The sequence below is a fragment of the Pinus tabuliformis genome, chromosome 7, assembly GCF_031772625.1.
Source record: "Pinus tabuliformis cultivar Carrire ecotype Pingquan chromosome 7, CPIR1, whole genome shotgun sequence".
NCBI classification, from domain to species: domain Eukaryota; kingdom Viridiplantae; phylum Streptophyta; class Pinopsida; order Pinales; family Pinaceae; genus Pinus; species Pinus tabuliformis.
In genome coordinates, this window is record NC_142293.1 from 1,625,017,034 (window position 1) to 1,625,040,310 (window position 23,277).

The 23,277-nt window shown below is 37.8% G+C and overlaps 1 protein-coding gene across 2 annotated transcripts in view; it reads left to right on the forward strand.

The window, feature by feature from the left end:
- Positions 1-23,032, forward strand: part of LOC149254461 (cleavage and polyadenylation specificity factor subunit 3-I-like) — a 94,309-nt gene extending 71,277 nt beyond the window's left edge. For both annotated transcript variants that reach the window (XM_089460166.1, XM_089460167.1), the window contains 3 exons: positions 20,499-20,544; positions 20,660-20,809; positions 21,009-23,032. In XM_089460166.1, the coding sequence (XP_089316292.1) occupies positions 20,499-20,544; positions 20,660-20,809; positions 21,009-22,622 (1,810 nt within the window). In that variant the 3' untranslated portion in view covers positions 22,623-23,032. The remainder of the gene's footprint in view (positions 1-20,498; positions 20,545-20,659; positions 20,810-21,008) is intronic.
- The last annotated feature ends 245 nt before the right edge of the window (positions 23,033-23,277 follow it).

Here is a 23,277-nt window from a genome sequence, read left to right on the forward strand (position 1 = left end):
AAAGGGATAGTATGTTCCATAACATCTTCCCTATAACCCTTTAACTCATCATCGGAAAATGCTAACACATCTCTATATTCACGAACTAAATCAACTAATTTATTCCTTTCTTTTCCTTTCTTTCTCACTTGTACCTTTACCAATCTTAACAATCTTTGGATTATCATAGGTACCAATATTTACTTCAATGAATTCCCCTGGATCAATTTTCTTTTCTTCTTTTCTCTTTGTGGCATCATGCCTATCAAGAGACGCTCTAAGGCTACCTGAAACTTGGGAGTAGGATTTGTGATGTCATCACATTTTGTATAATTGCATCCTTCCTCCTTGTAGCCAATGTTAAAATCCTCGAATTCCTCAATAATAAATATTATTGAGAAAACGAATCACCTGACTTTCATCGTTAAACACATGCTAATGCCCAACATTATTAGGAACCGAAGGGCTAAAAATTACCTCCATCTTAACTTTATCATACATCAATCCTTCAGAAAGCTGCAAAGTGGATGCTACTGCAAGCTCATCAACATGGTTATTCTTTTCTTTAGGGACAGTCTCGATATTAAGAGCATCAAAAAGTTCCATAGTGTCCTAGACTACATTTCGATATTTCTTAAGCCTTTCATTCTTACTGGTAAACTTATTTTTGACTTGCATAATGACAAGATCAGAAACCCCCTTGATACTAAACAATTTAATCTTTAAATCCTCTGCCAACTCAAGACCCAACAAAAGGGCTTCATACTCCGCCACATTGTTGGTTGCTTCAAATTCCAACAGCAAATCTAAAAATATGACCAAGGGGAGATTTGAGTACAACTCCAACACCCTTACCATACTTGGAACATGCACCATCGAAATACATATGTCGTATTCCATTTTTCAAACCATCAACCTTTCCATCTAATGAAACTATTGAATTAGACAAAGATAGAATAGTTTCCAATACTTGCATATATAATTTCATTATTGGGCATCTTGGGGTCCTCCACATGAGCTCTTCTCTCAAGCTCCCTATCAAGTCTAACAAAACCACTGCCTCTAGGTGAGGGAATAGTAGCATAAGATAAATCCATTTGAATACTCCCTCCTAGGTCCGCGACCCATTTCTTTGATAGCAACATACCCCAAGCATCAGGTACATCAATCACAACAATGTCCATAACAATCATTATATCTAGGTAGGCAGACAAATTAACTTGCAAATTCTTAATTAAGCCATGAACTTCAATTCTCTTAGAATCCATGGCACAAATGTTGTGATATGGTCTAGATATTCTTAAGTTAAGTTGTTCCTTGGCCCTCTTGATCATGACACTAGTTGATGCACTTGAATCTAACATGCAAATATATATGCGAAAACCATTGACCAATAAGGTGATGAAGAATGGCTAATGATCCTTATTTCCTTTACCTCTATCCATACTCTGCAGAACCATTGGAGCATCCTGATGGGGATCTCCAAGCTCCTTTCCATGAATGGGCATCAATGGCCTTCAATGACTTAGACTTCTGAGAGGGGATCTTCAAAATCTTAGTCACAGAAACCAATATCTTCGCATTATTAATCCAACCTCCCAAGTCAATATTAAGACTAGGATTAGAAATCCTAGGGGCACCTTGAGTTTCACTTTGATCTTTATTCTTTCGTTGATAAGTTAATCACTTATCCTTTGCAATCTCCAAGACTTGTTCTAGAGAAGGATTTTCACCATACAACTTAGTAACCTTGTCCCTTTCATCATTAAATTTAAAATTGTTAACACTATAAGAAGATTGGAATGTCTTCACATTATGACTTTTCGCCACAACCTCCATCCAATCCTCCATAGACAAGTGATATTCCTTACCAACAACATTAATCTGATCACTTGTCCTTGCCATTCCACTGTCAATTATTCTTTTCACAACAGGGTAGGTAGCCTCGTCGTGAAGCTCATTACAAGGTCTACAATATGGTAAAGATTGGTCAATAACATTTGCAGAATCGAGTGGGTTTGGTGGCCTAGACTCACTAGGAGGGCATCTCTTTGCCATCTATCATTACTTCTATTATTCATAAACTTATTTCCTTGGGACCTCTCCATGGCAACCAAACGATTTTGAAGGGCATTCATTAATAATTCGAATGGTTAACTTCCATGGTTTTAATGAGTTGTGTTAATTCCCTAATAGGATCACTTTCAGTCTCTTTAACTTATTTTCCTTTGGACTCATTTTTATGATGATCCCTAGTAAAACCCGGAATTTTAGACTTCCCAGACGTTTTTCAACACTTCTCTATTAGCCTTTACATCATTTGGCTTAGTGTGTATGAGCTCATAAGAAGTGTTAACTAATACATCAATATAATATACCAAAAGAGACTTTTAGGGAGCATTGAAATCTTGAGGTAAACTTTTAACAATATCATTAAACTTCTTATTAAAGTCCTCCACAGTCTTATTCTCATTCTTCTTCATATGGCTAATGGCATTAAGCATGTGCCTTTCTTCTCTTTTATCTACATACTTGTCATTAAAGGCACTAATAATAGATCTCAACGAATCGAAAGAGTTAGCAGGAAACTCTGTGAACCAATCCAGAGCATCCTTATCAAGAGAGAGGACGAAGAGCCTCATCTTCACATCCTCATGGTTATAGTTAGTATTGTTACACCATTTACTCACACAAAGGTTGAAATTCCTAAGGTGAGTTTTGACAGTGATCACATTGTTGCCTTGGAAAGAAGACAATTTCTCAATGGCCTTATCCGGAATGGCATTCAGATAGCCCTGAATGTTAGCAAAATTACAGGGGGCAAACAAGTCATCCATGATGTCTTGCTGAGCTTGACCCTGAAAAAGCAAATGGATATCATAAATAGCTTCCTGCCCAACATTAGCAAGAAGTCTACAAGAAGGGAGCCTATTTAATTTCCCTTTAAAGACCTTTTCAGGATCAAGAGTGGGGTTAACCAAGCTACTTGGATGCCTTCTAGTAGAAACCCTTGAAAAAAATGAACCAAGTGGAGTCGCCGCATGAACAAGAATTTAACTCTAAAATCCCAATATGTAAAAACGAAAGTTAGTCGTAACCTCGGGTCAAAGAAGACTTGTCCCTGGCAATGATGCTAGAAAATGTTGTCACCTAAGATGCACACCTAGATTAATGTGGGAAAAGTCCTTAACCCCACAAGTTGTGGTCTTAAAGGCGAAACACTTAGAGAAGGGGTTGTCACCTATTCCCAACTCTCTCCATTTAGACGCTCTCCTAGCTAAGTCAAGGGGGGTGGTCCCTAAAGATAACACTAAAGAAAAGCTTGTTAAGGGTAACAAGTTCTAGGAGATTATAGGCATGGCAACCATCATTCAATATTACTTGAATATAGAGATTAATTAGCAAGTATGAATGTTAATGAGCAGGTAAATATTAATAAGATAGATTCAATGAAATCAACAAGATATCCAACAAGATAAATATGAGAGACCAATGCCTTTAGATAATGCTCAAATATAAATTATGATACTTACAAATGAAAAATGATCTTTCAAGTTACAAGAATAGAAAAGTTGCGGAACAATTGTTAGTGAATCAAACCACAAAAGATTATATGAAATTTAGAGATATGAGCTACAATATTTGAAAATAGAACTCGTAAGGAAGAGAGCTTGTAATTTAAAAAGGAGATAATCAAAATATAACATTAAAGGATGATTACATGAGTAATAAAATAAACAAGTACAAAAATATTAAATGGGATGCTTGCAAGTAGGAAGTAAGCTCACAATCTAAATTGTACAATAACCAATTGTATGCAAAGTGTTAGGTGAGTGTGTGAAGAAGAGTGTTCTTGGTAATTTTTATTATATGCCTAATCTATGGTTTGACTTCCCCTCAACTTCTTCAACTTGGTAAGGACTAGCAGGTAGTTGGAAGGAGGACTAAGTGAGAAGGCTAAGGCCTCATTAATGATACCCCCTTAGGACTTCAATGCAACCCGTGTGCCTTCATTCCTACAAGGGACTTAACCACAAGAGAACTGTGAGGTCACACATTTTAACCTTTGATCCAAACTCAAATTTAGGGAATTGAATGACAGTTAGGGAAGGTTGTCCCAAATTTCTATCAACCAAGCTTATGCTTGGAGGTGAATTTTAGAGAATGCAATGTGCAAACTATATCTAAAATGCAAATCTAATGCATTTGATTCAAATGAGATACAATTAGATTGAGATGATTCAAAAGCGAAATTTCTTAAGATTTATCAATAGCAATTACTATTCCGCTTACATGATCAAATTAACAATTAGCACTTTGAGAACAAATCATGATATGAATATGAGATTAGCTTATGCCAATGATCAATGAAGCAAGTGAAAATCTCCCAATGAAGCAAAGGGATTTAGATCAAGAAGCAAATGACAATGAGATACTAGAGCAACTTCAGTGGAGATGCCAATTAGATCTAATAGCCAAGTGAAAGTTACTCAATGAACACAATAAGCAAGCTAGATCAAGAAGATGACAAGAAGTTGAAACTATTGGCAAAATGAAATGAAAATAGATCTAAGAATGCTAATGCAACTATGATAAGAAAACTAATCTAACAAATGCAAAATGAACAAGTTAGTGATTTAGATCTAATGAATAAGCTAGCAAAAGAAAATGAAATGAGTTAGTGACTAGCTAGCCAAGAGGTTCTCCTACCAAATGAGGAGATAGGGATACCAAGGGGAAAAACCCCAAGCTCCCTCAAAGGAAAAAAATCTTTTATTATATTACAAATTGAAACCCTCTAAGAGAGAAGAGAGGGCTCAAATCTAGAGCAGGGTTTATGAGACCGAAGCTTCAATGAGCTAATACTCCTTCCTCAAAGAGCTAAAAATTTATGAAAATTATTTACAAATTTGTTATAAAATTACAATGGAAAGTCCTCCAAAAATAATTCGCTTTCTCTTTAAAAAAAAATTCACTCAAGGAGCTAGACATCCAAGAGAAAACTCGTACAAAAGGAGGAGGCCCTCTTTGGGCTTGCGAACAAGAGAGAATTGGCTTAAAAAATGAAAACAACTTCCACAATAATTTATCTTAAATTTTCCGAGCCTCAAATGGTGTTTCTCTCCAAAATCAAAATTGAATTTCCCTTCAAACAAATTTTCGCTCAAACCCTTCAAAGGATTTTTTCTCAAGAGGAAAGAAGAGACCTCTCCTATGTTTGCGGCCAAGGATAAAAACCTTGGTCCGCTTTCGTTCTTTCCATTCAATATCCCATTCCCGTCGCATCTGTTCTATTCAGCCAATCCCTTGGGCCTAAAAAATGAGGACAACCTCTCCACAAATTTCGATCTAATTTTCCAAGCTTCAAATGATGGGTCTCGTAAAAAAATGAAGCTTACTATCTATCTATCTATCTATCTATCTATCTATATATATAGATATATATATATATAATTCAAAGCCCTAGCCGTCTAAGATCTATGCAAGGGAAAGGAGAGGGTTTAATCAAAAAACAAGTGTTAGCTTCAAAAAAAATTAGTTGTCTCTTTGAGCCTCAAGCTTCCCCCTACAAGAAAAAAATTTACGAGAATTCTTCAAGCCAAACCCTTGACCCTTTCTTCAGATTTGCGAAAAATAGAGAGGATATCCAAAATATATACAAGATCTATATACAAGAGAAATATATGTACAAAATGGGTTAGAAATATATAAATTTTTTTATAGATCTACTAGCCCAAAAAGTTTGAGGACACCTCCGCTCTTGGGTAACAAAAAATACAAGCTTTAAAATGTTCAATAGGGCAGTAAATATATTAATTCTCTTTAACTTGATAATTGTTTGTGTTACCTTTTTCTTATTAGCTTTGTTCCTTATTATTACAGTGTGAGATACATCAAACAACTACAAAAACAATAAGAACAGTGGCACAATGTATAGGCTGCAAGCCAGGGCCAAAACACCTCCTCTTGAGGGGAGAACCCTTAAATATCTTCCCTTCTTATAGATCCTTCAATTGACGAATACCATGACCTAGTGACTTGACAAATACCCTCCAAGATCAAGATCAACTCGACCTCCCACTATAAGGACTTCGACCTCCTACTGTAGATCCAAAATTTTGTCTCCTGATAATTGTTTGCTGCTCCTCTTAGAGACTTCGATCTCCTTCATATAGCCTTCTCTTCCCTTCGCTTGCCTTTCCTTCAGACTTAGGGCTAGTGAGATACCCTAAGTGACCTTCGCTTGACTTCCCTTCTCTCTTTCTTTCAAGATCGAACCAAAGATAGTCCCAACGCAGAAACCCTAACTTCGACTTTCACAAGAGAGAGAGAACTAGCCCAAGCACTTCGACTTTTTCGACTTCCTCTTCGTCCTTCTTCTTTGACCTTTCTTCTTTCTCTTCTTCGCATAGAATGAGTTGAGTTAGTGTATCTAATGGAGGATGAGTTACTCTCTATATATAAGCTCCTTCAAGGGTAGACGTGGCTCCTCATGTAGGTCGACTTGACAACTTCTAGGCCGACTTGATCTTGGAGGTATTTCGACACTTTAAAGACAAAATAAATTTTTCTTTACAAGATACAATGTTTCCATAGGGTCTTCAATATATGACAATGACTCTTAAACCTAGGACAAACTCTAGAAGCACTCAATGGGTGCTTGACTTATAAAATAAAAGAACTTGAGCATGAAACCCATGCTCCAATAATAATAATTTCTTTTCATTTTATAATTTACAAGAATACATTTCATACTTATGAAGATCAAACCTAGTTACACATTCTTCAACACGCCCTCTTAACTAGGGAGGTATTCATAAGAGGCACATGGTCATTCTCAATTTGAAGAGATCTCATAAAAAGAGTTAGATTGGTAACTCATCTGTCTAGCATCATATCAACCAGCATTGTTATATAGCAAGGCCTTGACTAAAAACTCTATCCACATGTTCAAAGCACAATGCTGGCGAGACCAATGATTCATAGACACCATAATCATTGTCTCTCAAGGTACATACTCCACCCGGGTGTTCACCGAGTATGACCTTCCTTTGGACTATTCTTATCTTGGATAGCTAGTCCTCAAAGAATATCGATCCACGACTACTCTTGTCTTGAATTCCCTACCACATTCTCAAAGAGTATCGAATGCCAGATGGTTACCCAATCCTCCATTCTTTCTTCCCAAATGAATACAAGAATGTAGTGTCTATCTCTCCCTCTCAATTAGGGAGGATACATCAACCAAACCAAGCTTGTCTCTCAAATATACAAGCTTCTTGTTTGAAAGTGACTTTGTCAATATGTCAGCTACCTGCTCATCAATGGAGATATACTGTAGCTACAGCACACCATTTTGTATTAGCTCGCGAATATAGTGATACTTTTTGTTTATATGCTTTGTCTTTCCATGAAACACTGGATCTTCAGACAAACGTATACAACTGATGTTATCACAAAGTATCACTATAGGGTTCATCGGTCCTTCAAACAGGTTGGATAGCAACTTCCTCAACCATACTGCTTCTCTGCTTACTTCACAGGCTGCAACATATTTAGCTTCAACACTACTCAAAGCAACTGTGTCTTGCTTTCTGCTCATCCATGAGACCATGGAGGATCCCAAACTAAAACATCCTCCCGTAGTGCTCTTTCCATCTTCCTCACTGCCTCCCCAATCAAAATTTGTTTATCCAATCAACTGGACATCATTCCTTCTATCATGCTTCAGACAGTAGTGGATGGTTCCTCGTAGATATCTCATAATATGTTTTGCTGCTACCCAATGATCATGCTTCAGCTCCACTTGGAATTGACTAAGAACATTTACTGCAAAGCATATGTCTGGTCGAGTATTCACCAAGTACATCAATGAGCCAATAAGTTGCCTATACTTGGAAGGATCCACAGGGCTAGATTCAAAACTCCTTAGTCTCTTCAAGTTTGTGATCATCAGAGTGGTCATAGGTTTGCAATCCATCATGTCAAACCTTTTCAGTATCTCGATCACGTACTTTCCTTGACCCAAATAAACTTCATCAGGTCCTTTCCAGACTTCTAGTCCCAAATAGTAATGCATCAGCCCAAGATCCTTCATGTCAAATTTTGTTGCTAGTTGCTTCTTACATTCTTCAATTCGACCTTCTACACCTGTCAAGAGAAGATCATCTACATACAGAAGAATGATTACAGGTTCACCATCTACAACCTTAATATAAAGGTTTGAATCAATAGAACTTTTTGTGAAGCCTATTCTTTGTAGGTATGCATCCATTCTAGCATACCATGCCCTTGGTGCTTGCTTGAGGCCATATAATGCTTTCTTCAATCTGCAAACATATGCCTTCCTATATTTAACTTCGAATCCCAAGGGTTGCTCTATATAGACTTCTTCATCTATTGTGCCATTCAGAAACACAATCTTGACATCCATTTGGTGGATGTTCCATCCCATTGATGCTGCCAGAGAGACTAATGATCGAATCGTTGTATATCTTGCTGTTGGAGCAAATGTTTCTTCATAGTCGATGCCTTCAAGTTGAGAGAAGCCTCTAGCCACAAATCTTAATCTATACTTGTCTATACTTCCATCAACTTACTCTATACTTGTCTATACTTCCATCAACTGCACGTTTGATCTTATAGATCCACTTGGAAGTAACCACATATTTGTCTTCAGCCCTAGGTACGATCTCCCAGACTCCATTCTTCATTATAGATTGATACTCTTCATTCATGGCATCCTTCCATTCTTGATTATTTATAGCCTCTTCAAAAGTGGATGGTTTTGCTTCTATCAGTTTTGTCATGTATGCAGCATATCCAGAATATCTCTTGGGTTTCTTGCTTTCTCTAAATGAGCCTGTCATTGCTCCATGACCTTTTGCATCAAGTAGTGTAGATTTCAACCAGTTAGGTATTTTCCTTGTTTCAGGAATGACCACTGGTTGAACAAATTCATTGGGACCTTCTTCTTCATGGTGTGATTCTTCTTTCCCTTGGTCAACTTCCTCCTCAAATATTGGAAGTTCTTCATCATCAAAGTCTATGGAAAGTTCCTTTGATTTCTTGAATGCTATGCTCTCATCAAATATGACATCACGACTGACTTCTATGTGATGTCCATCTTTCATGTAGATCCTATAAGCTTTTGATGAGTTGCTATACCCAACAAATGTTCCCTTCATACCTGAAGGATCCAACTTCTTTCTTTTGTCCTTTGGTATATGGATATATACAAGACACCCAAAGATCCAGAGATGATCTATAGATGGCTTCTTTCCAGTGAACACTTCTTCCAGAGTTTTGTTGTCTAGAGATATGTGGGGACTTCTGAATGTAGATCGCTATCTTCGTGGCTTCTCCCCACATAAACTTAGGTAGATCCTGATCGTGTAACATTGCTTTTACACTTTCTTCAATGGATCTATTCTTTCTTTCTGCAACTCCATTTTGTTTGGGATTATATGGGACTATCAGCTCCCTCTTAATCCCAGACTCCTTATAGAATGCTATAATTTCTTTGGATGTATATTCTCCTCCATTATCAGATCTTAGTATCTTGATTCTTCTTTCTGTAAGGTTCTCCACTTCAGCTTTGAATTCTTGAAATTTTGTAAATACTTCGTCCTTGGTTTTCATTAAGTAAACCCAAGTCTTTCTTGAATGATCATCTATAAATGTGACATAATATAGATGAACTCCAAGCGATTTAGGAGTCATAGGGCCACATACATTGGAGTGAATAAGATCCAAGGTTTCTTTTGATCGTGAAGCATTGCTTCCAAATGGTCTCTTGGTATTCTTACCCAATGCACATCCCTTACAAACACCTCCATGATCTTCCTTCAGATTAGGAATTCCATCTACTATGGAACTTAGAGTTGGAAGAATTTTGAAATGTAGATGACCAAATCTTCTATGCCAAAGTTCACATGGGCTAATTTCAATGTAAACTAGGGCTTGGGCCATAGGAGATATCAGTCTGTAGAGTCTTCCTTCTCGAATGCCAGTAACTTTGGCTTGATCTATACTTGAGTCTTTTCCCCAAACAATGACCTTTCCATAAATGAAGGCTACTCTATCACCCTTATATTCTAGACTTGAAATAAAAAGTAAGTTCTTGTGCAAACCTGGAACAAAAAGAATGTTGTTGAGGTGAATGTTGCTTCTGTCTTCCAACTTTATGGAGGTTGATCCAATACCTTTCACGGGATAGCTCTTATTATCTCCAAGTTCCACTGAATATGCGAATTTTCCCTTTGATAAGGTCTTCAATCGATTGGAATGGCCAATCATGTGCCTTGATGCGCAACTGTCAATTACCCAAATGTCTTCATCTTGGAATGTGCCAGAGAGAGCCGAGAATAGACCTTCATTTGTTTCTTTGACTGATACCTTCTTTGAAGTAAATAAGAAACTCCATGCTTCCTTGATTGTTGAGGTGAATGTTGCTTTTGTCTTCCAACTTTATGGAGGTTGATCCAATACCTTTCACGGGATAGCTCTTATTATCTCCAAGTTCCACTAAATACGCGAATTTTCCCTTTGATAAGGTCTTCAATTGATTGGAATGGCCAATCATGTGCCTTGATGCGCAACTGTCAATTACCCAAATGTCTTCATCTTGGAATGTGCCAGAGAGAGCCGAGAAGAGACCTTCATTTGTTTCTTTGACTGATACCTTCTTTGAAGTAAATAAGAAACTCCATGCTTCCTTGATACCTTTCTTGAGATGGCTTGCGATCTTCTTGATGAGCTTCTTCACTATAGAGGATATCTTCATGATGCCCTTAGATAACCTTAGCTCCGATACCATGTTGAAAATTCAATAGGGCAGTACTTTAACTTGATAACTGTTTGTGTTACCTTTTTCTTATTAGTTTTGTTCCTTATTATTATTGTGTGAGATACAACAAACAACTACCAAAACAATAAGAACAATGACACAATATATAGGCTGCGAGGCAGGGCCAAAGCCCTCCTCTTGAGCGAAAAACCCTTAAATTTCTTCTCTTCTTATAGATCCTTCAATTGACGAATACCATGACCTAGTGACTCAGACAAATACCCTCCAAGATCAAGATCATCCCGGACTCCCACTACAAGGACTTTGGCCTCCTACTGTAGATTTGAAATTTTGTCTCTCGACAACTGCTGCTGCTCCTCTTAGAGACTTTGATCTCCTTTGTATAGCCTTCTCTTCCCTTCACTTGCCTTTCCTTGAGACTTAGGGCTAGTGAGATACCCTAAATGACCTTCACTTGACTTCCCTTCTCTCTTTCTTTCAAGATCGAACCAAAGATAGTCCTAACACAGAAACACAAACTTTGACTTTCACAAGAGAGAGAACTAGCCCAAGCACTTCGACTTCTTCGACTTCCTCTTCGTCCTTCTTCTCCGACCTTTCTTCTTCCTCTTCTTTGCATAGAATGAGTTGAGTGAGTGTATCTAATGGAGGACGAGTTCCTCTCTATATATAGGCTCCTTCAAGGGTGGACGTGGCTCTTCATCTAGGCTGACTTGATCTTGGAGGTATTTCGACACTTTAAAGACAATAAATTTTTCTTTACAAGATACAATGTGCCCATAGTGTCTTCCATATATGACAATGACTCTTAAACATAGGACAAACCCTAAAAGCACTCAATGGGTGCTTAACCTATAAAATAAAAGAACTTGAGCATGAAACCCATGCTCCAATAATAATAATTTCCTTTCATTTTATAATTTACAAGAATAATTTCATACTTATGAAGACCGAGCCTAGTTACACATTCTTCAACATAAAATAGCTAGATCCAACAAATAAAGCACATAAATAGATAGATTTGAAGAATTAATGATAAGATTTATAGGCTATGGCAAGGAACTCCCTTAAAATATATCTTATGATAAGCCTTTGAGAGAGATCTATGTGGGTTCTTCCACTTCTATGCCTTGAGAGTTGGTTGGTTCAACTGAAAACTTCCCCAAATGCCCAAGATCTGATTCAGAAAATAAAATCTCTACACACTTTCGAAAGATAATGTTAGATCCAGAAGGGATTAGATAGCACAATGAAAAAGAAGACTAGGGGTTCAACCGAAAACCCACTAGCGCTTCTAGATCTAGAGTGTTTCTCTAATCCAAATATCAATGCAAGATAACTGTACATCAATAGATCCAAACTATGGCAAATGGAAATAACAATTTAATTATTTACCAGTAGAGCATTAAGAACAAATGAATCAGAAAAATATTACCATAGATGTAGAAGAAAAACACCACAAAGCATTAACCCCAAAAACTTTCTTTATTATTCAGAAAATTCCAGTACAAAAATTTCCAGCAGAGCTTCCAGAGCCAAGAGCTCAATTACATGATGTTACAATGAGGAGCTTGAAGCTTCCTTAAATAAAAAAATGAGAGACTCCTCTCCAATTGAAAACGGCTAGATCCAAGTCGAATAAATCGTGTCCCTTGATGAGCTATGCAAATCTTGAGGAGGAAATTCGTTTGCCTTGAAGGAGATGTTGGATTGACCAAAAATTTGATCCCATAGTGGTTTTGGACCATTCAAAATTTTTCTCCACCCTTTTCCTCGAGGATCTCTCATTCAATTTAACCATCATGGACCATCTTCTTAAAAAATTCAATTTGTTGGCACATGGGCTCCTTTTCTGGACCATTGAGTTTTTCCTTGGGCCATCTTTTCTTGGTAAATGGAATTCCCATCATTGTTTGAATTGACTTTAATATTTGGAAATTTCCATCTCATTTTTATCATTTTCACTTGGAGAGAATATTTTTAATTTTCTCTCATTTTATTTTTTGGCTTTTTTGGCTAATTATTGCTATTTTTTGCCAAAAAAATATAGAAAAATGGGTTTTGGAGGGGTAAAGATATATTTTTCCATCCTCAAAGTGTGTCTAGATAGAAATTTGAGGTGTAGAGGCCTAGTTTTGATTACTCATACCCCTACAACTTCTATGGACAACACTTATTACATTTTACATCAAATAATTATTAAAAATCCCGACTAGTGGGAAATTTTTAATAATTAAAAACTGACACTTAGACAACCATATTTTGTGAAACTTTAGAGATGATCTAATATGGTAATATACATCGACTCTAGACACTAGGACTTGTTGAAGAAAGTGTAAGTAGGTTTGGCCTTCATAAATGTAATTTTGATTTTTGTACTTGTAAAAGAAAAGAATTATAATTTTTCTCATTATCAAGAATGGATTTCTTGTCCATTCGATAGGTCAAGCACATGTTTAAGACTTAAGTGCTTCTAGGAAAGTCAAAGAGTCAATGTAATTATTGAAGACCCATGTGGGCATGTTACACTATGTAAACATATGTATGAGTCAAAGAAATATGTTTAAACTTTAGAGTGATCCTCCAAAGCAAAGACAAGTTTCCTCTTCAAGTCGGCTCAAGAAATGAGTTTTTATGCACAAATGTCAAGTCGGTCTCACCAGTTGATCAAGTCGGCCTAAAATGAGGGACACAATCATATATATAGGGCAGTTCGACCTCACAAAAGGATCACTAATCTCTGAAATCAGCGAAGAAGAGAGGACGAAAAAGAGGTACGAAAGGGAGCATTAAAGTGCTTCTAGGGCAGCGAAAAAGAGAAGAAAGAAATCTGAGTTTTTTGGACTGTTTTAGGGCTCTTTTCTGTCACACGTGCGAAGGTAAGAGAGGACATTATGCTGCTGCAACAAGTCAGCAATTGCAGCTCTACAAGAAGTTTCGATTGGGTGGAAAAGAGGCTCTAAATAGGCCTCCGTCTCAAGCGAATGAGATCCCACACCTAGCGAAGGAAAGGAGTAAGTGAAAGGGTTTATTTCAGGCCCTAGATCAGCCACACGTGCGAAGAAATTAGAACAACATTAAGGGTTAAGAGGATCAGCCTATAACTTCAAGGACATACCTCAAGAAAGGCCTCATTCTCTAGCCTAAGTATCAAGGAGACAGAAGATTGCCAAGCGAGGTAGAGAAGGAAAGGACACCAAATAAGAGGTCTTTAAGGAGACCTAGGGTTTCAACTTTGTGCAGTTTTCGGAAAAAGAGCTGCCAGTTGTTGGAAGAAGTGTGAAGGAAGAGATCAAGGTGCAACCTAGAAGAAAGCATCAATTGAAGGACAAAGAAAGAGAGACTGTGTCTTGTGCTTGGAGGATCTACTTGTCAAGGGTCTGGGGTTTGGCATTTGTCAATTGAAGCTTCAATAAGAGAAATTTGCAAAAGGGTTTTCCTCTCTAGGTGACAGAGGTTTTGCCCTGGCTGAGAGCCAACATCCTGTGTTCTTGTCGCTTTTATTTTGGTAACTGTTTGATGAAGTAAGAAAACACACTAATAACAATAAGAGAAGATTGTGCTAATAAGAAAAGTAAAAGTGCTTCACAAATAGTTATCATTGTTAGAAGAATCTCACTATAACCCAGATGCCCTAGATTCTTCAACATGGTTTCAGAGCTAAGGTGACACATCAAGGAAGGGCATCTCAAGAGCACATAGAAGATTGAAGCATTAAGATCAAGAAGCAAGGGCACACAAAGGTTGAAGCATCAGATCTACAAGAAAGAGTTCCAGATCCATCAAAGACAAGAAGAATTACTATTTTCTTTCCTAGATCCATCAAGAAGGACTACCATCCTGGGAACAAAGAAAGAAGAAAGCCTTCCATCTAAAGGCATCTACAAGAAGGTTCATCTAAGAAGAGCTTACATCAAAGACTCATCATCTTCAAAGGAAGGTTCTCAGATCCAGGCCCATCATTGAAGATCTCTAGATCTATACATTGAGAAGTTCTCATCAGCAAGCAAATCTATCACAAGGCACCTTGAAGGAAGCATCTTGAAGAACTCCAAGATCCAAGAAGCTGAGACTTCATTCATCAAGGAAGCAACAAGATCTCCTCATCACTAACACTTTCAAGTAAGTATTTTTATGTCCTCTCCTGAAAATATCAAAATGTATTTTTGCAAGGAAAGCAACAAATTGGTTGGGACTGCTAATTTCCTTGCATGGAAAAAGAGGATTGATCTACTTCTCAAAGAAAATGAACTTCTGGACTACATCAAAGGGAGTGTCACTGTTCCTACTAAGGAACAAACTCAAGCCCTAGCAAAGTTTAATAAGGATGAAACAAGGGCTCAAAGGATTCTGATAAAATCCATCAAGGACCCTCTCATTCCTTATGTTTCCAAACTTGAAACATCTAAAGAAATCTATGATAAGTTGGTGGAGCTAATCTACTTTAGCACAACTGGAGAAGTGATATTGTTGCGTAATGAGTTATATAAAATGAAGATATCCAAGGAAGAAGGAATAACTCCCTACTTCATGAAGGTCTCTGAGATGAGAGACCAACTGCAAGAACTAGGAGAAGTTATGTCAGACAGAGAGATGATAACTGTGGTGCTCAATGCATTACCTGAGGAATGGAGCAACTTCACATCAAGTATATATGCCAAGAAGGAAGCTACCTCGTTGAATGAACTTTGGTCTCTATGCAAAATTGAGGAGACTAGTCTCAAAGCCAAAGATGATGTGGGATCAAAGGAGCAGGCAATTGCTGCTATGACCAAGAGAAAAGGAAAATTTGGCAAGTTTGGTCCACAGAGAAAGGGTAAAAGAGATATGTCCAAAGTCCAATGCTTTGGCCACCAAGAGTATGGACACTATAAGAGGGATTGTCCTAAGTTCAAGAAGGACAACAATAAAAGGAAATGAGAAGAAGCCCACATTACCCAAGAAGTGAAAGAAGAAGAGAAGAAGTAGAAGAAAGAGGACCCTCCAGATCTCTACTATGACTAAGATCAACTTCTTCACAAAAGTCTTCTTTAAAGTTTTGGGTATCATAGGAACATGTAGATGTAGGATAGAATGCCTGATTTATGAAAATGGCATCTTCAGGAATATAAGAGCATTATGCAGAGATAGCTTAGATAAAGATATTCATGTAGGAAGGATGTAGCCATTGAATGACCTCATCAATGTATAAAGGAATGATCATGATCAAGAAGAATCATCTTAGAAGGCCACTATCATCAATATAAAGGAGCAATTGCAGGATGAGGACTACAAGGATCCTCCGGTGAAATCTTCAATAGAGGATTCATGACTTTAAGGAAAAGCAGATGTCTCAATAAATAATTCCACTTATGGGGATTCAAGGAAGGATGATATGTAGGGAAGGAAAGATGTAGCAAAGCAAAGGAGATTGAGTTAATCTCAATCTAGGAAGTTGTCAAAGGAAGCTGAGATGATCAAGGAAAGAACTAAGATGAGGTATGTATGCATCTATGTTTTTCAAGTCATGTCATCATTTGTATCAATGAGCATGGGGAATTGCTCTGGTAGCATGGTCAAGGACAAGGAAGATCTCTTTCATTGAAGATATGCACGAAAGCATGGTCCACACACTGATAAGAGTCAACATGAGAAATGACCTCATATAGAGTATGAGGTGGTTGACTAGGTAACCTATAAAGAAGCATATGAGATAAAGAGATCAGAGATAAAAGGACACCATGGACACTAGGAATCAACATCTGATAGATTTGTTGAATGCATCTCCTGGAAGAAGGCATGAGAATTCTGACATAGGAAAGAAAAGATCAAAGGACCCTTGACACCTGGAAAGGCCTTGGAGATGTGAAACATGCAGGATGCTAATGGTTCAAGCCAACAAAAAGATGTCGTGATGGAAAACCATCTCGTAAGGTACTATTTGATTTAATGTTATGCTTTGATTTCTTGAATAATATCTGGATAGGTTCATGCAGCGCTACTAGAACAAGCGTTGTAAATGCAAGTGCAACCATCATTCACGTGGTGGATAGAAATTCCAGAAAGAAGCATGATGAGAAAGAAGTAGCTATATGACGAAGGATCCAAATATGTATCAAGAAGGCCACTTTCCATGAAGAAAGAAATAACATGACAAACCAAGAAGGAAAGAGATCGATGGTTGATGCCCTACAAGGAAGAACCTCAACTGAATTTCATGACATCAAGGAAAAAAGGTGATCAAGCAGCTGAAGGACCCACAAAGAAGCAATTGCTAATGAAAAGGAGAGTCCCTAGTTGAGAGGGAGCTTTGACAAGTCCTTGGTCAGAGGGAGCTTGGGCAAGTCCTTGGTCAGAGGGAGCTTGGGTACATTCCTTCACAGGAATGGGAATATCTTCCCTAGTTGAGAGGGAGAGATAGACACAACATTCTTGTCTTCACTTGGGAAGAAAGAATAGAGGATTGGGTAATCATCTGGCATCTGATGCTCTTTGAGGATGTGTAGGGCATCCAAGATAAGAGTAGGCAAGAGGATTGATATTCTTTGAGGGCTGGGAACCCAAGATAAGAATAGTCCTAGAAGGTCATACTCAGTGAACACCCAGGTGGATATGTACCTTGAGAGACAATGATGAAGGTGTCTATAATCATTGGTCTCGCCAACATTGTGCTCTGATCTATTGAGAGATAGAGTTGTCAGTCAAGGCCTTGCTGTGGAAACAATGTTGGTTACTATGATGCTATAACAAATGGATTGCCAATCCGATTTCTCTTATGTGAATTTCTTCAGATTGAAAATGTCCAAACACCTTGTAATGATTTATGAACACCTCCCTAGTTAAGAGGGAGTGTTGAAGAAAGTGTAATTAGGTTTGGTTTTCATAAATGTAATTTTGATCTTTGTACTTGTAAAAGAAAAGAATTATTATTTTTGTCATTATCAAGAATGGATTTCTTGTCCATTCGATAGGTCAAGCACATGTTTAAGTGCTTATAGGAAAGTCAAAGAGTCAATGTAATTATTGAAGACCCATGTGGGCATGTTACACTATGTAAACATATGTATTAGAGTGATCCTCCAAAGCAAAGACAAGTCTCCTCTTCAAGTCAGCTCAAGAAATGAGTTTTTATGCACAAATGTCAAGTCGGCCTCACTAGTTGATCAAGTCGGCCTAAAAGGAGGGACAAACTCCTATATATAGGGTAGTTCGACCTCACAAAAGGATCACTACTCATCTCTGAAATCAGTGAAGAAGAGAGGACGAAAAAGAGGTACAAAAAGGAGCATTAAAGTGCTTCTAGGGCAGCGAAAAAGAGAAGAAATAAATCCGAGTTTTTGGGACTGTTTTAGGGCTCTTTTCTGTCACATGTGTGAAGGTAAGAGAGGACATTCTGCTGCTGCAACAAGTCAGGAATTGCAGCTCTATAAGAAGTTTCGATTGGGTGGAAAAGAGGCTCCAAATAGGCCTCCATCTCAAGTGAAGGAGATCCCACACCTAGCGAAGGAAAGGAGCAAGTGAAAGGGTTTATTTCAGGCCCTAGATCAGCCACACATGCGAAGAAATCAGAGCAGCATTAAGGGTTAAGAGGATCAGCCTATAACCTCAAGGACATACCTCAAGAAAGGCCTCATTCTCTAGCCTAAGTATCAAGGAGAAGGAAAATTGCCAAGCGAGGTAGAGAAGGAAAGGACACCAAAGAAGAGGTCTCTAAGGAGACCTATGGTTTCTGCAGTTGCTGGAAAAAGAGCTGCCAATTGCTAGAAGAAGTGTGAAGGAAGAGATCAAGGTGCAACCTAGAAGAAGGCATCAATTGAAGGACAAAGAAAGAGAGGCTGTGTCTTGTGCTTGGAGGATCTACTTGTCAAGGGTCTAGGGTTTGACATTTGTCAATTGAAGCTTCAATAAGAGAAATTCGCAGAAGGGTTTTCCTCTCTAGGTGAGAGAGGTTTTTCCTTGGCTGAGAGGCAACATCTTGTGTTCTTGTCTCATCTATTTTGGTAACTGTTTGATGAAGTAAAAAAACACACACTAATAACAATAAGAGAAGATTGTGCTAATAAGAAAATTAGAAGTGCTTCATAAATAGTTATCATTGTCAGAAGAATCTCACTATAACCCAGATGCCCTAGATTCTTCAACAGGGCTCAGCTAAGACTCTACCATCAAGCCACACTCTAGCTTTGGGGTATATATGGGAGAAAAACTCAACTGATTATAAGTGTTGAAGAACACAAATAATGGGCTGAGGAAAAAAAACTCCCTAGAGTGAACTCACTTGCTAGTATAGTTCTAGGCTACCTAGGCCTTTTACATGACTCATTTTTCATCATACTAGAATCATTTTTACATTATTCCTGCAGGGTTTGCAGAATTTGTACAACAAGACTGAAGAGAAGAAGCAGATGAAATCTCGATGAAGTCTGGACTTCTTCCATGATCTGACAATGCTGGAATGCTCTGAAATGTGCTCTAATCATGGAACTGTTGACAAAACTTCAAATGCAATTTGAGTGGTCAACACGAACAAGAAGAGAAAACCTGGTTCAATTTTTTTTTGGGTTAAGGGAAGGATGATACATGTGCATGCAAAAGCAAGAGGATAATGGATGTATGTGCAAACAAGAAGAGAAGACCCAATGCATAAGTAAGGTAGTAAGTCTGCGTGAAGAAAAAGCAAATCATTTAATGTGGAACTTCTGTTGGTGCATGCAGGGATGAGTTTGCATGAAGATACTAGATAGGAATGAAGTAGAAAAGAGAATATTAGAAGTTAGAACTGCATGAAGATAATTTTGGATAAGGACTCTTGTAGTTGATGATAAGTTATCTAGATTAGTTATCTTATTAGTAGATAATAATGTGTAGGAACTCTATTTGAAAAGGATGTGATGATCTCTTGAGGGGAGGGAAAAATAGATGGCTGGGCAGAAGAATTTAGGTAATCCAAGTGTTTTTGGATTTTCAGTCCCCTTTGAGTTTTGATTTGATTTTGTGTTATGAGTTCAATTTTCCTTCTTACCATGTTAAGGTGGTAGTTTTATTTTAATTCACATAAATATAAATTTTATGATAGCATAGATCTGCAGGGGTTCATAGTGCTGCATCATATTCTCCCAAAATCAACAAGAACCTGCACCTGGCCTCGTCTGATTTCAACTACAATAGTGTGTGCCTGCTAAGAGAACTCCAGTAATAATTGTCAGTTTGTTCTAACTTACTGTTTTTGCAAACTGCCTTTCCATCACTTTAAAATTATGTTTTCCCAACATTAGAGAGATGCTTTTAAAAATTGGGTTCCAGAGACACATAAAAGGAGGTTGTAATTACTAATCTGTAATGGATAACAAAACATTGTTGATAATGGACGTCCCAAGCCAATTTGAGTACGTGGGTGCCTAACAGTTGAGCAATGACTTCACCAGCTCAAGATTAAAATAACAAATCCCATTTATTTTGCTTTTGGAATTGGCTGCAAAATACAAAACCATATTGCCTTGATAACTACATCTGTTCCCTTCCAGTTTAGAAAGTAAACTGAGTGAATACTTGTGCAAGGATATTGACCTGCATTTGTATTCTAAATATAGGATTAGGTTGAACTTTGGCCTAACAATATGGATTGGAAGCAGAGAAATTTTTGTTGTTTATACGGAGATTCTCTGCATCAGAGGAAAATCACAATGATATTACAATATCTTTATGATCAATTTGATAAATTTCTGTGCAGTTTCCATTTGGACCATGCAGCATCCCTTCCTTATTTTCTGGAGAAGGTGTGGACTTCATACCAAATGTCTTGAATGAATTGCATATTTGGTTGGATATTTATTCTGTCAACATTTTAAGATGACGGTACACTTTAAATACTAATTAATCAGTGCTATGCAGACAACTTTCAAAGGACGGGTATTTATGACACATGCAACCAAGGCTATTTACAAACTTTTACTTTCTGATTATGTGAAAGTAAGCAAAGTGTCTGTTGAAGATATGCTATTTGATGAACAAGACATTTTTCGATCAATGGATAAGATTGAGGTGCATGTCCTCTTTGCTCTCATCCACTTTATTAATAAGCTAAAGTTCTTCGTACTAGGTTTATACTTAATTTATATTTATGCTGCCCAGGTTGAGTGTGAACTCTCTTGTAAAATATGCTTCTGATGACAGTCTATAGTTGTAAATTGATTTACAATTTTATATTCTAGTTAGTCAATCTATCAATGAACTGTTGCAGGTGATTGACTTTCATCAGACATTGGAGGTAAATGGCATCAGATTCTGGTGTTACACGGCCGGACATGTGCTGGGTGCAGCGATGTTTATGGTTGACATTGCGGGGGTGCGTGTATTATATACTGGGGATTACTCCCGGGAAGAAGATCGCCACCTTCGTGCTGCTGAAACTCCTCAGTTCTCTCCTGATGTTTGTATTATTGAGTCAACATATGGTGTACAAATTCATCAACCCAGAGCTATCAGAGAGAAAAGATTTACTGATGTTATACACAATGTTGTCTCTCAGGGTGGAAGGGTCCTTATTCCTGCATTTGCATTGGGCCGTGCTCAGGAACTTCTGTTGATTCTTGATGAATATTGGGCAGCACATCCAGAGCTCCATAATGTTCCAATCTACTATGCTTCTCCTTTGGCAAAGAGATGCATGGCTGTTTATCAGACATACATAAATGCAATGAATGACAGGATTCGCGCACAATTTGAAGGTTCAAATCCATTTGATTTTAAGCACATAATGCCTCTCAAAAGCATAGAGAACTTTGAGGATGATGGGCCTTCAGTAGTAATGGCTAGTCCAAGTGGCTTGCAGAGTGGTTTGTCAAGGCAGCTATTTGATGTTTGGTGTCAAGATAGGAAGAATGCATGTATCATTCCTGGGTATTTAGTTGAGGGCACACTGGGAAAAACGATTATGAATGAACCGAAGGAGGTGACCTTGATGAATGGGTTGCAGGTTCCTCTGAATATGCAGGTTCACTATATTTCATTTTCAGCTCATGCTGATTTCAGCCAGACAAGTGCTTTTTTAAATGAACTGCGGCCACCAAATATTATTCTGGTGCATGGAGAAGCAAATGAAATGGGACGTCTTAAACAAAAGTTACTGACTCAGTTTGCGGACCAAAATATTAGGGTGTTATCACCAAAGAATTGTCAGACAGTAGAGATGCATTTCAATGCTGAGAAGACAGCAAAGGTTATAGGTAGGTTGGCGGAAAAGACTCCCGAAGTAGGCAGTCAAGTGAGTGGTTTATTGGTAAGAAAAGGTTTCACTTACCAAATAATGCCTCCTGAAGATCTTCATGTATTCACTCAACTCTCGACAGGAACCATTACACAGCGGCTATCTATTCCATACAAGGGAGCATTCACGGTACTTAGGCACCGCCTTCAGCAATTGTATGAAGGTGTAGAAACTTTAAATGAGGAAGTTCCTACTCTTAAAGTTCATGGCAAAGTCTTGGTGAAACAAGAAGGAATGGATTATGTAGTGCTACAGTGGGTCTCTGATCCCGTAACTGACATGGTGTCAGACTCCATTATTGCAATGATGATGAATTTCAGTCCAGAGTCTCCAAAGATGAAGACATCCAATGTAGAGTCTATGGAAGGCAAGGCAGTGAATACTTTGAAAATAGTGCAATCATTGTTAGTTTCATTGTTTGGAGATGTGAAGGAATTGGAAGGAAAACTGATTGTATCTGTGGATGGTGTCGTGGCCATTGTGGACCACACAAGCAATACTGTTGATTGTGAAAATGAAAACTTGAGGGAACGAATAAAAGTTGCACTACGCAGAATGGAAACTGCTGTCAAGCCTGTCAGAATGTAATTTTTTTAATTTACAAGTCCTCAAAAGGAATAGAAGTGGCTTCTATATTTAAGTTGCCTAGGCGCAATTGCATTGTCTTCTACATAGATATCCAGGTTGTGTAACACTCGTCTTTTCTGTGATGAGGAAGGTAGTAAATGTTAATAATTGCTTGATTTCATGCAAGCTAATTACCACTGCTTAGGTAGGATGAGAACCTGAAGGCAGGGAATACCACTTCATGGATTTGTTCTTCACAATGATTGATTCTTGCAAAAGATGGGGTGGCACAAATGAGAACTTTAGAACTGGTCAAACACAGACCATTCTGTAAATCTTATTGTTTTTTTCAAACACAGTCCGTTCTGTAAATCTTTGTGGTACAAATGACAAAGCTTTCAAACTAGTCAAACACAGACCGTTTTGTAAAATCTTATTGTTTTTTTCTTTTATAAATTCCTCGATTGTTGTCTTCGCTTTTATCAGGCCCAGAAATCTGGTAGGTTCTTCTTGATAGTTGGTGAGGGAAAAAGGTTCATTTTCTTTTATATCCATCAATGACCAAAAAATCATCAATAGTAGTACCAGATCATATCCTGTATTTTTACACTCTGTTGTGTCTCATACTTTTGCCTCTTGCATATCCATCGTTGTTCACTGAAAGTTTTGAATTACT